Raw genomic sequence first — 15896 nt, 5'->3', positions numbered from 1 at the left:
AGTACCGCCTAGGAATTTAAGGTCCAATTTTAGCGCAAAACACTAATATTTTCATGTCATATAGAAGTGCCCAGAATTTGTTGTTTCATAAGCCGGATCTATCCAGACTTTTCGACTTCACTTTGGCCAGAGGGCCAGATTCATACACAGCAATGAGTGGAAGGGTATGTGAAGGGAACCAAGTGCTGTGGTCCTGGCAGTTGCTGTCCTCGGACAGCAGAGCTCCTTCCCTGCCAGCTCTGGGGCCACTGCCTGCTTTGGCAACCTTTCCTGGTTCCACTGTACCCTTCGGGCTGTTTTTGGGAGTGGCTTTGTAACGCTCGTCATCGTTTCCTTGAACTTATAGAGTTGCATCAAGCCCCCTCTGGGGATTTGGGAGGGTGGGTTTTTGCTAAAGAACACTATTTATAATACACAGCAGCCTCTGCTCCAGTCATTTGTGGCAACATGGCTGCTGGGGAGGTAAGAATTGGTTTCTGCTGGTCTGTGGACGGGGCAATTGGTGAAATAGCATGGGCATGGCCAGATGTAAAGCAGGGGCATGCAGAGAACTGGGGCAGATGGGATTAGGCAGCTGGGAATGCTTGAGAGTAGAAGTGCTGTTGCATGGAAAACTTGGAGACTTTACAAGTTTGTAACAACTGGAGGATGACAGCATGACTTTTGAGGATCAAGACGGAAAAAAAAGCCTGTGGGTTTACTGGGATTTTGAAAACATTGATAACTTTGATAACACTTTGATAACACTGATTTTAACTCATTCTGAATGTGAATTCACCAATTAGCAGTGTAGAATAGAGTGTCTATAGAATGATGCTTTGATGGCCTCTCTCTCTCTCACTTTCTTTATGACTAACTCCCTTTAAAAGGACCTGTAGCTTTGGAAATGGTGAACTAGCAGGTGTCTGTTATAAGCCTGAGGAGTACGGTGTTTGCAAGAGGAGATGATGGAGAGAAAGATGCTTTGGAGTTTATAAATTTACATTAAAGCAAAAAAAGGGAATCACAGTTTTTTCATTACTTCCACAGAACAAGTTGGTATTGACATATAGAGTTTTTCATATGATGTTTCAAGTACAGCTTTTCAGCAATGAGAAGAGTCAAAACTCAAAATACAAAGCAGCCCACTTGACAGTCGCATGTAGGAAGCACATATCCAGTCAGTTGTTTCAGGAGGTTGATGGTGGTGTCAGTGGGACCCTTTCATTTTTCTTGCAGAAAAAGATTTACAAGTACAAGAAAGTGCTTGATAACCCAGGCCGCTGGGAGGTGGTGTTGAAGGAGATCAGGACACTGGTGGACATGGCGCTGACGTCTCCCCTTCAGGATGAGTCCATTCACCAGGCACCGCTGGAGATTGTCTCAAAGCTGCTCTCAGAGGTATGAAACTCAGTAGTGCTCCTACAAGATACTGTTGCATTTAGAATCATAGAATCATAGAGTGGTTTGGGTTGGAAAGGGCCTTAAGATCATCTAATTCCAACCCCCTGCATGGGCAGGGACTCCACACGCTAGACTATGTCACCCAAGGCTCTGTCCAGCCTGGCCTTGAACACTGCCAGGGATGGAGCATTTACCACTCCTTTGGGCAACCTGTTCCAGTGCCTCACCACCCTCACAGTAAAGAACTTCTTCCTTATATCTAATCTAAACTTCCCCTGTGTAAGTTTGAACCTGTTATCCCTCATCGTATCACTGATGTAGATGGTAGACAAAAAGTTAGAAGTTTGCGGTGAGTTTTATTTTAACGTGGGCTGTTCAAATTCTACCTTTGAATCTGCTTCTGACTTCTACTGATTTGAGTGGAAATTATGCTTGCTGAGGAGGAGGAGATTTTGACCTATGTCAGGTAGATTTCTAGAAACAAAACAAAACACTTTTCTCTTCAGGCTTTTTGTTCGGTTGGGTTTCTTTGTTGATTATTTATGATAAATTTATCACGGGTCTGATTCATTTCTTAAGTGAGTGACAAATCTCCCTTGGATTTCCATTGTCTTCGTTTCCACAGGTGGCAATTCTTGTAGCAATAATGTATATACCAGGAATTTCAGAAAAACTGCGGCAGTTAGTCTGCCACGAACATAATGGTGTACAGCACCAAAACAATCCTTCTATTATTTTTCTTAGAAACATACAGCCTGTCTTAAGAAAACATTTCTGAGAAATGTATTCTAGCTCCAGTTTTCCAACTGATTAAAACCTCCTCTGGCATCCTGGTGTTTGTGCGCAGCTTTCATGGCTGTGGTGACTCGAATCTTAATGTGCTGAGGGAAAAATGGAAGCTTTCACAAGCCTTCATAGCAGATAATATACCACCTTCTTTAAGAGAATGATTTCAAGGTGATGATTTTTATTCTGAAAATAAGCAATTTACGTCTTTAGCCTTTTTGCTTTTAGCTGGTGGTAGTTAAGAAGATTGTGTACGCGGATATGCCAACTGAGAGTACTTTTTGCTCATTTATTTCTTCTGTTCAACTCTTTCAGAACAACAACTTAACCACCCAAGACCATGAGAGCATTATTGTGGTGAGTATCTTTCTGACAAAATCCAAGGACAAATAGGTATTGTTTGTTAACACTTCTGTTAATACTTGCCTCTGCACCACTGAAGCAAGCAAACATGAAAGCATTTCCACCAATGCTGGTAAACTGAGGCAGGATCAAATCCATTTTTTCTACTGGGATTTGTGTGGTTTTGTCATTTCTCTTGTTTCATAGATGAGAAACAACATTTTCTTGTGAAGCACAGCACGTTGAGGGTTAATTTTCTCCCAAAATGATGTCCTTACTAGGCTACACAGTTCACTTCTATATATATACTTGAAAAGTCAAAAAACATCATTTCCAGATGTGCCCTATAAAACCTTCAGGCTGAGGAGTTTCCTGAGGGGTTAATGCTACCATATACAGAATATCTCCATTGCTGATGGTATGCAAGCGATTGTTTTTGTAGTGTGGATATATGTGTGTGTGTCACTGCAGTTTAACCCCCTGCTTACTTGATTTATAAAAATATCTTCCTCAACTCTTTTCTTTTCTGTAGTTTGCATTTATTTAGATGTAGAAATAAGTGAATCGAATGGCATCTTTTCGTGCATCAAAATACAAAATCTTAACAACTTATCAGAAAGGTGGAACTTGGTTCCCCATCACTGTAGTTTAATTTCAGTCACTGGCAATTTCCAGGAGATTTTCCTGGTAATCTAATCTAAAACCTCACCACCACCTGATCTTATCACATCCCCATGACTCTTTCTGCAGAATGACAAGGTGGCATGTAGCTGCCAGTAAGTGTGACTGCTGCTTAAGGTACCATTTTAGCCAGAATCGGCCACTGAGATAAGTTTCTGAAGTGGCATTTACTTTTCTTCAAGATCTGCTGCAGCTTTGATTTTACTTTGGTGCCAAGGGAAATTCAGGCCCCAGTTACAACTGGTTGTTTTGGGAGAAGGATTTTTAGTGAAAGATGCAAAGTGGCCCTGTTGTGATCAGGGAGGTTGGACCAGGTGGCCTCCAAAAGGTTCTTTCTGCCTATGTTACTTATCAGTTCTGGGTGATAGCTTGAAGTCCTACCCATCTATAGGTTGTGCCTGAACCATTAAGGACATGGCAGTTTCTGGGCATTCAGAGTTCACTGCTGTTACATAGCTAATCTGTGCTATTCTTAAGAAGTATTGCTAATAGTATGTATTTATGTAGTGTCTTGAAAGTACACAGTGATTTGCTGTGCAGATGGAACCAGATTTCCTTCTCTAGATGGTGCTGGAACAGATCTACAACTGATCCCTTCCTGGTAAGGAAGGGGAAGCACATGCTGCCATAACTGGGCAACTTGAGACAGCAAGTTTCTGCTTTTACCCAGAGCACACATAAGAAAATACAGTGTGCTTTTATGCTGTCACTGTTCCACGCTGACCTTACAGGCAGAGTCATGACCCACTTGGCTGTCTGTTGTGGTTATTCCCTACATTCAGAAAGGATTGGGCTGAAACAATAAAGCTCATTTCCTTAGGCTGACAACCAGCCAGTTGCATCCTTGATGCAGTAATCCTCTGACAGATACCAGACTGGTGTAAACACTTGGGTGGTTTTACAGCACATGCCTCCTGTGGTTTGGCAGTTCCTATAGCAAACATCCCAGAAGATGGATTGAAGGGAGATCTTTAGCTCAGGTAGTGTTGGATGGGGAGCAAGGCTATTCTAGTCTCGCTGAATAGTGTTGCAATCTCCATTGGTCCACTGTTGCTGGACCACCACCAGAGGAAGAGTGAACAGTTGCAGAAGGATGGCACATGATAATGAACAAAAACTTCACAAATGTTATGTGTAACCAAAACAGATCTTTGCAGATCTGCTTGGGTTTCACATTAATCTTGACCTATTTGTTTGTGAAAGTGGCTATGGTGAAACACAGTCACTGTAAGCAGAGTCGCTGGGGCTGAAATCCTTAAGGAGACAAGAGGGAGAGCAAAAAACCAAAGCAGGCCGCCTTAGTAAAACTCTAGATGCCATCCAGATAAAATATCTGGTGTTCACTTGCTTAATACAAAATGTCCTAGCTGCTGTGTTTGGAGTCTTATTTTTAAATGGGTACTGGGAATCCCTTTAGCTCAAGACTGGAAGAGCCCGAAGGCACTATCACATAGAGAGAATACATTATTCTAGTGCCATTTTCTAATTTGCCAAGGAAGTAACAACAACATAAGTTCATTTCACCCTCGGTGGCAGGTATGACCTCTAATGTATTTACCAAGCATAAGCACATTGGTTTGCGTAGCAACAGAAAAGGAATGGTTAATCTCAACTTGCACAAAGTTAGATGCTTGATTTTGATGAATAGGGTCCACCAAGGTAAGAATAGTGCTATGGTACTTGTAGTGACTTCTTACTCACAAAAAGAGCTTGAACTCTTTCATAAAGGATGTAAGGATGTGTTGGTTTTTTTTTTTGTCTTTTGGGGAGATGTTGTAACTGAAACAGGGAGCCTGATTCATCCTTGCTGTATTACATCCTGAAGCAATTGGCCTGCTCCTGTTTTCATTTAAACCATTATAAAAATTGTGCTCCTTTTGTGGTGTGTTATATATTTGCACTGGCACAGGTAAAGGCAAAATTTTACAGAGGGTGCATAGCAAAGGTGTGCTTGAGATTACATGTAAAATAACACACGTGTAAAACAAACCCACAGCCCATCTCTAATTTCTTAATTGATACTTTTGTCCTTCCTTTTAAAAAGTTAGCTTTTCCCCTCAAGAAAAATATTTCCCTGCAAAATGCTAACTCCAGTTGCAATCCTCTAATTAAATTGTTTTCTCTGTTTCTGTCTTTCTTTCTAAAGGCAATTGCACCTTTGCTGGAAAACAACCATCCTCCTCCTGACCTCTGTGAATTCTTCTGCAAGGTATCAGAACAGCTCCGCTTTCTGAAATCTCGTAGTTGTCTATGAGTGTAGTTCTTCGAGGGGGTGGTTGTTCTTTTTCTGTAGTGCCTTACCTCATGTCCAGATTGATTGGCATGACCCAGTTTTTGGTCAACAACCAAGTACTTAACAGCACCATTATGATAAATAGATCCATACTCTTCATACATCAGACTGCATAGTTATGGTACTCTGTGAGAGTTAAAATCTTCAGACTCCCACACTTCAGTCTGGGTACCAGAGATGTCCTACTGCATGTTCTATTTAGCTAATGCAAAAATCATTGGAGTCACTGTGTTCAGATGAGTTGGTAATGTAATGCATAACTCAGCCCTAAGGGTATTATGTCATTGGTTAATGGCAGTGGGAAAATCATAAGGACCCATCCTCTTTTCTGGTAAATCCATGCTTGTGTTGTATTTTGCAACGTTTCCATAAACTTCTGAGTACTTTGGATTGCAGAGCTTCTGGATTTGAAAAAGTACTACTTTTCTTCTAGGCCTGCTAGTGTGTCAGCTTAAATTTGCTTACTGATGACTGGGTACATTCTGGATGCTATTTTTAATTCCCATCCAAAGTTACTAATCAGCAGCTTCTTCCTACAGAATCTAAGTCAAGTTTCAGAAACTCCTCTAACTGTTGCATTTTTATAAGCCAGTCTTAAGGTCCTGTCTAGCCTCAGACTCAAGGCAATCCCTTGCCTTGAGCAGGGGATTGGACCAGATGACCTCAAAAGGTCCATCCCAACCTAAATTACTCTGATTGATACATGATGATTGTATGTTTTAGCCTGTGATGGGGGACTGGCTTGTTGGTACCCTCCAAGATCCACCACAGGTTTTTAGCCTGGATCCCAAGGAAAGGAGGTCTGTGCCATTACACTGCCTGTGTCTACATATCTTTTTCTCCCCAACCCATTTACTTTTGAAACTGCTGGCAAGTTTTAAAAGGGGTAAAAGTCCCAGAAATACTGCATTCTGACGAGTTTTGTGGAGAATGAGCAGCAGGGAAAAGGGACTCAAGTAGTTCATGAGCTCCCATGGTAGTCTTCCATTAGATGCCAGCAAATACATAGAAAGGAGCAGCATTACAAGCACCGTAATCCCAGGAAAGATTAATTTAGCCCTTGGATTTTGTTAATCTTGGGGTAATCCATGCATGGGGTATGAAGAGGAGACCCCTTTTCATGATTTCTGCAGCTCACAAAATTACTTGTTGCTCATTACAGCACTGCCGGGAGCGCCCGCGGTCCATGGTTGTGATTGAAGTGTTCACACCAGTGGTACAGAGGATTCTCAAACACAACATGGTGAGTCCACATGTTACAGGGACTTGGCAAGTTTGGAGAAGTTTACTGTGATACCTTTTGTAATTAGCAGTTGTATTGCCTGTAATGAACAAAGCACTGTGATATCAAAATCTAACCCCTCAAAGTGTGAATGCTGCGTGCAATCATGTGTTGCTTTATAAATGCAGAACTAATAAGCAATCAGTGGGACTTTCAAAAGCGTCTAAGCAAAGCCATGAATTGAGGAATGTTTCTTTTGGCAGCACTGCCAGTATATGCAGCTCCAGTTCTCTCCCATCTGGCTCTTTGCTCCTTGTTTACTCCCCACATGGCATCCTTGTAGTTACAATGGTTTAAAATCCATTAAATAACAAAACCGGAATAGGGACTTGGTTGATTTTGACCTGAGGCCCTCAACATTTTTTCTTTAAGATACTCCCAGCTCTGTGGATTTCAATTTTCCTTTAGACTCATGTCCTGTGAGTTCTTACCTAGGTTTCCTGAATTTCCTCTTGCTTTTCTGCTGTTCTTCCTTCTTATTCCAGGAATCGTGTACTCTCTTGTTCTATGATTACTCTCTCCCAGGCTTTCTCTCTTCTTATTGCCAATCAATTTCATGCTAGTGATTGAAATAAATGCAGGAGACTGCCCTACCAGCATTGTGTTCTCGACCTAACTCCGAAGATATTACATGATCCATATTTCTTTCCTAAGAAGGTCTGAGTGTTTACCAGCCCTCCATCCTTCGTGGCATAATAAGTTTCCTGGCATAGCTTTTAAGTTACAGAAATTTCACTTCACAATGCTGTAGCAAAGAATAACAAATAAAATATTTAAGGCAGTTGATTTGGCTGTGATCTCAACGATGGATCTTAAACCTCTATAACTGCACAATCAACTTTTCACTAATTGATAGGTAATTTTAGAGACCATCTGCTGTCCTGCTGTGTATAGTATGACCCCAGTGGAAAACAGTTCGTATTTCTTATTTTTATAACAGTATTATTATTTAACTCCTTGCGTTTATGCAAAGAAAGCCCAAGACGGCAAATAGGTCACAGTCCTGGCTCTGTGCCTGCACTCTGCAGACATGTAAACATTTTTGAATATTCTGTAGTGTTCAATGAAATATTCTGTAAATGTTATTCTTCGATTCCAGACTGATTTTTTTTTTTAACGCATCCAGAGCTCTTGAGGGGTCTCAAATAAGACGTAAATGCATAGTGTAATGCTTGTATTTGGTTAGCTTCAGAGAATTGGGTATATTTACCATACTTAACGTTTGCAGATTGAAAATCAACATGTCTGTACCGCAGTGTGCAGTCAGAGAATTTACTGTGTCATATATTAATTGGAGTGGATTTGGGCACTTTACTGCTCTTCAGGGACTTCTGTACTGAATAGCCTTTTAGAGAATGTGTGTGTGTGTGCATGTAAATAAAGTTATCCTTTAGGGGGACAGTACTGTTGGCAGTAAACTTCATAACCTTAGGAGGCCCCATGCAATTCAGTGTGCTTGGAGCAGGAGACCTAGCTGTCTGTTCCCACCATTGCTGCTGATTTGCTCTGAGGTCTTTGATAAGCTCACAAGTTTTGTTCCACAGTTGCCCACATATAAAATGGGGAGAGAGTGCTCCATTGATCTATCAGTTTGAAATCTCAAGAGAGCAAGGATAGCTTTTTGTCTTGCTGATACTTGCTTTGAACCTGTTATGTGCAGGACTGGAGACTGTATGCTGAGTTGTTTGGGAAGTGTTCAGCAACCCCTCAGTACCTTTGGATTTCAGCTGTTTGTAGGCTCAACCCAAATGTTTGAACAAATTAAAAGCACTATTGTTTATTTTTGGGGGGAACAAACACTACTGATAGTGTGTATTGCTCTGTACCTGATATGGTGACAGGGCATCATGCTTATTTTGAGAGATATTTTATTTTAGAGCAGTCAGCAATGACATCCTCTTTACGATCACTTGGACTTTCATTCTAACTTCAGGTAGGACACCTACATGGGTTGAGAACTTTCATAAACAAATTGCAACTGCAAAAGCTGTCTTGCAAGGAGTGTTCGTGAAATTAAGTGGCACCAAATATATATGAAGCACACACGGTGTCACACCCTTGCCAGAAGTTGTCGTAAGAAGTTTGATGATTTTAATTGTAATACCAACACTGGAATCACCCACAGTCCCTTTGCTGGGTGAAGTTACCAGCGCTAGCAAAGAGTGACACTTACACTTGAAGACATTGTTCTGTCTAGGCTTGTATTCACATCTAGGCTTATATTAATGTTTTTGGTAATTTTCTGTAGCTGTAAAGCCTTTGAGAGGTTAGTATAGGTTGTGCTATAGAAATGTCTGAAACCAAAATAAGTTAACAAGGTTTTAGTGCTTTGGGAGTGGTATCCTCCCTTTTACAGACCTCCAGTTTGTTACCACTTGTGGCATTTCTTTAAGTTTCAGTTAGACTCATAGAATGGTTAGGGTTGGAAGGGACCTGCCATTTATTTTTCCAGGATGACTCTTCTTCCACTGCCAGCTGCTTGAGGGATAATTGGGAGGGCTCATTTGTCCTCAGTGGGCCTTGTTCACCGCTTTAAATACGTCTTTGTAGTTCAGTAACACCTGTATAATAAGGTTACACCTGTGTAAATGTGAAGAAATGTGCTGGAACACTCACCAGACAGCAGATTCTGCTCCTTTCACATCTAAAAATAGCCAAGTGATGTGTGGAGATGAGGGATTTCAGATAGCAGGTGCCTTTCCGACTGCAGGATTAGGAGAGAGTCAACTCACCTGTCAAATTCACGTTGTACCTGGAGTAAAACCCCTGGAGAAGGAGCTGGTCTCTGGTTTTATACTTGATCACTTACTGGTTGCATGTCAGAAACATTTTCTTAAAATCCAGAATAGATAGAATGTGAAAAATGGAAGTAAAAAATTACTTTTGAGTTGCATTTCAAACAAATCTGGAGTTATGAGTTATGTAAGAAAAAACACAAAACAGTAAAAAATGCATTTCAAAATGAAGGTGTAAAGTGAAGTGTACAAAAGAAGTATAAGTGTAGGTAGGGCTTTGTTCCACAAAACATGTCTTTTTGTCTCAAGGTGGGTATGGGGGAAAGAGGAGGATTGGGAAGCATGCTGTTATTAGTGGGAAGAACACTACTTCAGCTGGAATGATACAGTGCTCTTGAAGCTGTCAGCATAATTGTCATGGGTTCTGAGTTACTGGCTGGGCTTAACCCACGACAATAATACAAAGTGAATTTGGTTATGTTTTGAGTTGTTTTCTTTTGAAAACCAACAGTTTTGACGTCCGTTGCAGGCATGTTTCACCATCTTCACTGAGTCTCTCCTTTTTGGACAGGATTTTGGGAAGTGCCCTCGTTTGCGGCTGTTTACTCAGGAGTATATTCTGGCTTTGAATGAGCTGAATGCTGGAATGGAGGTTGTGAAGAAGTTTATTCATAGGTTAGTTACATTTAATGTATGGTGTATTTCAAGTCCTGTGTACATGCTTAGCTGTTTTACTTCTCACAGTCCTACTCCTCTGTTTTCTGGCTGTTAGGAGTAGCTGGTGCTTTTTGGTACTGGCAAACAGCAAATAAATTAGAAGAGTCCTTGAGGCAACGTTGCTGAAGTATCTTTTTCAGTATTTTATTTTTTATTTTAAAACTAATTCTCAAATAAGGCTGAGGTTTTCTGCTTAGTTACACACTGGAAGCACATGGACTTGGCCGTATGTACATTCTTTTTATGCATTCAAACCCAGAGCCTCTCCAGAGAGATTCACATTAACTTTAGACCACGTAATGCTCAGTCATGGTGAAATTTTAGGGGGGACTAAATTTCATAAACAAGGGATTTACATGGTTAAAATTACTCTCTGCTATGGCCCTTCTGAAGTTTCCCCAGGGCAGTGCATCCAGTTCTGGCGCCCCATTCTGTCTGACTGTTTTTGCCCACAGAAGTCTTCACAATGATGTCACCTTGGTGTTTGTTTTTCAGCATGCATGGTCCAACTGGACAATGCCCCCATCCCAGGGTCCTGCCAAATCTTGTAGCTGTGTGCTTAGCAGCCATTTATTCGTGTTACGAGGAATTTATCAACAGGTCAGTATGAATTCCCAGCTGACTGCACATTACTCACTTCCAAACGCATGGCATCTGTAAACAAGATCGGTGTGAGCACGGGTGTGGGTATGTGAGAGCGTGTCTCCTCATTGCTAGCGTTACATGTGGGAGTTCTGGTCAGTCACATGCATGGTTTTGGAGATATATGATTGTATTTCAAACTCTCTGCTTGAAAACCTGAAAGATGCTGAACCTTCGTTCCGTTGTACTCAATGTGGCATGTTTTGGGGCAGTGAGCATGGCGATCTGTTACTGCACATCTTTAGCTCCCATGCTTAAAAGTGGAGGCAGAGCTGGTGGTGCAAGGAGCTCATCAGTTCCCAGTACAGAAGTACTGCAAGCTGCAGTAACTTCCAGGATGAAGTTCAACAGCCAGTTGCATGCTGATCTTGGCCACTGTTGAAATATTCCTCTAAGGCAGATTGCAGCCATAACCATCCTTTTCAGACCAGCAGCAGATGAAAGTGCTTGGCAAGAGTTTCTGGGAAGTAAGCACTACCCAGAGCAGTGGCTTTTTTGCTCCCTTTCTGGCACATGAAGTGCATGTTACACCTAAAGCAAAGGGAAGGGTGAGATCTTGAAGGAGGGGTGGTGTGTAAATCCCTATGTATCTACAGCTCTGGATGTGATCTGGGTTCACAGTGCTGTCTCCATTATTGTGGAAAATTTGATTCCTGACTAACCACAAAATAGATGCCACAGCTCTTGACACACGAGCCAGTTTCCAGTAGACACTGAGGGTTCCCCTCTGCTGGGTTTCCTGTTTGTTTATGCCTATCTGACTTTCCTCCTGGTAGAGCACGGACAGGAGCTGCTTAGTGTCCAACAGGAATTCCAGACGCGAGGGCTGCAGACTAATGTCTGGGCATGTACTGCAGCCAGATACATACTTGGGCATGGATTCTGTTACAGCTTTGCACAACTTGGGGAAGTTCACCTTTATACTAAACTGGCATGCCAATTAGAGTAATGAAAAGCTTGAATCTTTGTAGAATAGGGGCTGCCGAACAGTCCTATTGGAGTCTTTTAATGTTTTGAATTGATTGCAGTAATTCAATTACATGGAAGAAAGCAATCCAGTGGGCTGGGGTGAAATACAGTGGGAAATTGCAAAAGATCTTGGCTTCTCGGTGTTGAATTCTCTCTCCTGCTCTGCTGCTATGTTTGTATACTGAAATTATTTGTTTGTTCTTAAAACTCAGCCGAGACAATTCCCCAAGCCTGAAGGAAATCAGGAATGGATGCCAGCAGCAGTGTGACCGAAAGCCTAATCTGCCACTCCGCCTTCTTCACACAAGTCCTGACCTGGTCTCTCAGGAGGCCACCGTGACTGAATCCCGTACCAAACCACCTGTTGTCACTTCAAATGAGATCCACGTGGAAGTGGAGCGCACCAACACCGCTAATCAGAAGATGACAGCCAACGCTGGCAATGACAGCGAGCCCAACCTGATTGACTGCTTGATGGTCAGTCCTACCTGCAGCACCATGAGCATCGAGCTGAGTGCCCAGGCAGACAGGATCCTTGGCTGTTATGTTGAAATACTCAAGATGCTGTGAGTAACTATTCTAAACAGCTTTTCGAACAATGTCATCTTAACAATGGGGGGGCTTTTCCCACAGGCCTATCATCTTCAACATCTTTGGCCAGCAAGCACATGTTTATAAATCTTAACTCTGGCTCTGGAGGGTCCAGCCTTGGAAAGAGACATCTGGCACTGCCAATATGCTCTAAAAATAGCATTGGGAAGATGAAAATGGAAAGCTTATTTGTACAGTGAGCCTCAGGCATGTTACAGAAGATGGGATGTTGTTGTCAGTGGTTTCTGTTTTGTTCTTGCCCACCAAAAAAAATCATCCATTTGCCTCCACCAGGGCTCTTGGGATTGCCCACGACAGCGCTAGAAAAAGGCAGGCCTGTGCTAGGCTCAGTGCTTCTGCAGTGATAGGCAGCGCTGCTCCCCTGCCTTCAGCAGGAGTTGGATGAGGTCCACATCTTGTCTTCCACTTAGGTGTTTTCCCTTCATTTGTTTGTAGAAGTTTTATGACTTGTTCGGATTTACATGTATTAGAGTGGAGCCTCTGTTAACCAGTTGCTTTGGTGCGGCAGACCTCTATTAGTGAACAAATGCTCAAATAGCCTTTACAAACTGATGACTCTCTGGTTTCCTGGGGAGTAAATCCTCTGAACATCTTCAAGAGGAACATAAAATAAAAAGTTCTTCAGGAAAAAGCTTGTTTTTCTCCTGGATAAATAAATTCAAAGGAGAAAAAACAAAAGGTGGACTGCAGAATGGAAGCATGTAATAGAAGTGCACTAAAACAACCCCAAAACAACTCTCTTCACTTTGACAGCCAGCTCTGCTACTGAGTTGCAGTATGCCTTTGGGCAAAACTGTTACATGTCTACATTAATTATTTTTAAGCAGTGGAGGATTTTGTGAAAGTTTCGTCCCACGTTTCAATTTTTTTTCAAGATATATACTGCCAATCTGCAACACAATTCTTTAAATCACTGCAGATACATCCATAAGCACACACTCAGAGCTGGAGACAGAACAGGTGAATCCAAGATACTCTTCTCCTTTCTCAAGCAGGAAATGGCTGAAGGCTAATTTTATGGGGTTTGGGGTTTTTTGTTGCCTTTTTTTTTTTTCCCCGCCCTGGCCTAGCCTTTTCTACCTTTAGAAAAGTTTGCATTCAAATAGCACAGCATCTGACTTCGCTTCATCTGGTGGCTTCACGCGCCCAGGTGCTGCATTAAACACATCGTGTATTTATTCCTGTCCCCTTGACTCTAGATGTTTTCTATAAACACTTTGAACTATCTCAGTCCTGATGCTGGCTTGGATGCTGACTCACTAAGCATTGACAGTTTTGGTTTCATCATGCAGCTGACACACACTTATAAACAAATTCACGAATGGGCATGTTCTTCTGCACGGTCTCTCCACATTTTAAACAGTTGATATGCCAGGTGTCAATTCCCATATAATTTCCTACACTAAGAACTCTTTATTTCACTCTGTACCTTAAAATAAGGTTTTTTTTTCTGTGTTTGCTGTCTTTTTATAAAAATCAAGCTCTTCAATACCAGCAATGAAAATGGGAATCTCTTGTTGTTACTTGCATAGGTTGTAGGTGGGGAGCAGCTTTGTGCCATTTTTCAGCTTGTACAAGGGTAATTCTGTACACACAGGATGTGTATACAGAATACATGTGTATATCTGTATACAGAGGTGTATAGTGAAGGACCAGCGATACTACAAAATTGGTGCAACTTTCCTCAGATTGCCTTGCCAGAGTCCACAGTCTGCTTGAGAAGTCACAATTTATGAGAATACAGGATGGTTTTTAAGGCAGAGCCACTGATTTAGGTTCCCTTCCATTCCTATTCATCTCTTGTGTTTTTTCGGACCAGAAAGCATTAATGCAGAAATTAGTTCTGCTCCTGATTTTGCCACTGGTTTGCTGGAAGGCTTTAGATAAGTTGCTTCTTTTTGTGCCTTAGTTTCCTTACCTGTAAAATACAAGTAAAGGTGTTGAATGTTGATTTTTAAACTCTTAAACCAGTGATAAAAAAGCATTGTAGAAGGGCTCATAGTTATTAACAAAAACGCAAGATAATGTTGTTGTGATGCTTATTTCTTGCATGCTCAAATTGTTCTTGAACAATGGCTTTCTGATGTACTAAATACTGTTACTGTACTTTGAAAAACTGAGACTATGAAGAGAATCGCAGAACATGCCAGTAGGAAGAAAACATTAATTATAAGACAACTGCTATCCAGTAGCTGAGCTCTCAGCAGGCAGTCACTAAAATAATGTTCTTATTAATAACAGTGGTAAGCCAAACATAAATAAATTGTTTAGCATTTAATTTAATTGTTCTTTTAGGTGTCTGACTCAATATTATCATCAAAACAAGAGACACTGACAATGACATCTTTTTTACATAATTAACTTAGCAGGGAGTAATTTATTTAGGCAAATTTTAATTATTGAAAGTCTAGCAAATAAGGATTCTTAACTGTACCTTCAGCAGAGGACATCTTATTGTTCACCTAACTCCTACACAATACTTATTTTTTTGAGAAAAAAAGGCTCTTCTGATATTGATAAAAATGTAACACCAGTTATTTAATAATCACTGCAATACCTCACTTTTTGCACAGAAGCATAGTTGTGCAGATTAGAAAGTTCATCTTTGTGGCTGTTACCAATTCACCAAGAACGTCTTTGACCCTTTTCTAAAGTAGCTGAGTAACAGAACACAGCTATTGCATACTAAAGGAGAACAGAAAATGATGGCTTTAAGGATGCTGGCAGATGACCCAAAGGCTGGGCAGATTTTAAAGGGGAGACAGTCTCTAGTGGAACATGATATTTTTGTCCTGAACTCAAAAGTGAATCAAACTTCTGTGTCAATATTCTCTAATGCATTCTGGACTCTGATAGTGTTACTGATGCCAGTCATTGCCTCCTGAATGCTGCGAGTCTTAAACTGGTGTATAGAAAATGCACTAAATTAATTGAAATCTTACGTTTTATAACATTAAATTAGAGGTTCTGATAAATGCTTAGTGTTGTCCAGAGCCTACTTGCATGTTAATGTTTCCATGCATTAGAGAATTTCTTGTACAGCCAAACTTGTGCTTGAACAGCACAACTGTGGTTAGAGACGTTTGCAGTAAAAGGGGCTGTTGGTCCGCTTCCTTGGACTAGAACATGTCTACGCTGCTCATGGTGTAATAGCATCAGGAAACAGCAATGCAAGTTTGCCCAAGGAGCCAACTCTACCCTGGTCCCACAGACCGCAGAGAGGGGTACAAGTGTTTGGGCATCTGGGCGGACCCTTCTGTGTTCTCAGCAGCCAGGGCAGGACCTTTCTAAGGCCTTCCTATGGTTCTACATTTTCTTCTTTTGGAAAAACAAACAAGTCCTGCTCGAAGAAGGCTGAACATGAAAAGACACCTCACTGTTTTGCAGATAGCAGGTTTGTGCCTTATATGACAGGGGGTCTGATTGATAGGGAGTTGGACACAGAGCAAGGGAA

At 41.4% G+C, this 15896-nt stretch overlaps 1 protein-coding gene across 2 annotated transcripts in view; it reads left to right on the top strand.

Moving 5' to 3' along the window:
* CMIP (c-Maf inducing protein) overlaps positions 1-15896 on the top strand; it is a 134841-nt gene that overhangs the window by 100842 nt on the left and 18103 nt on the right. For both annotated transcript variants that reach the window (XM_030512358.1, XM_030512357.1), the window contains exons 4-10: positions 1219-1380; positions 2485-2526; positions 5339-5401; positions 6648-6728; positions 10074-10177; positions 10715-10819; positions 12043-12396. In XM_030512358.1, coding sequence (XP_030368218.1) covers positions 1219-1380; positions 2485-2526; positions 5339-5401; positions 6648-6728; positions 10074-10177; positions 10715-10819; positions 12043-12396 — 911 coding nt within the window. The remainder of the gene's footprint in view (positions 1-1218; positions 1381-2484; positions 2527-5338; positions 5402-6647; positions 6729-10073; positions 10178-10714; positions 10820-12042; positions 12397-15896) is intronic.

This window comes from Strigops habroptila, chromosome Z (genome assembly GCF_004027225.2).
Source record: "Strigops habroptila isolate Jane chromosome Z, bStrHab1.2.pri, whole genome shotgun sequence".
NCBI classification, from domain to species: Eukaryota; Metazoa; Chordata; class Aves; order Psittaciformes; family Psittacidae; genus Strigops; species Strigops habroptila.
The sequence above is the reverse complement of the archived record's forward strand: the minus strand, read 5'-3'. Positions and strand labels throughout refer to the sequence as shown.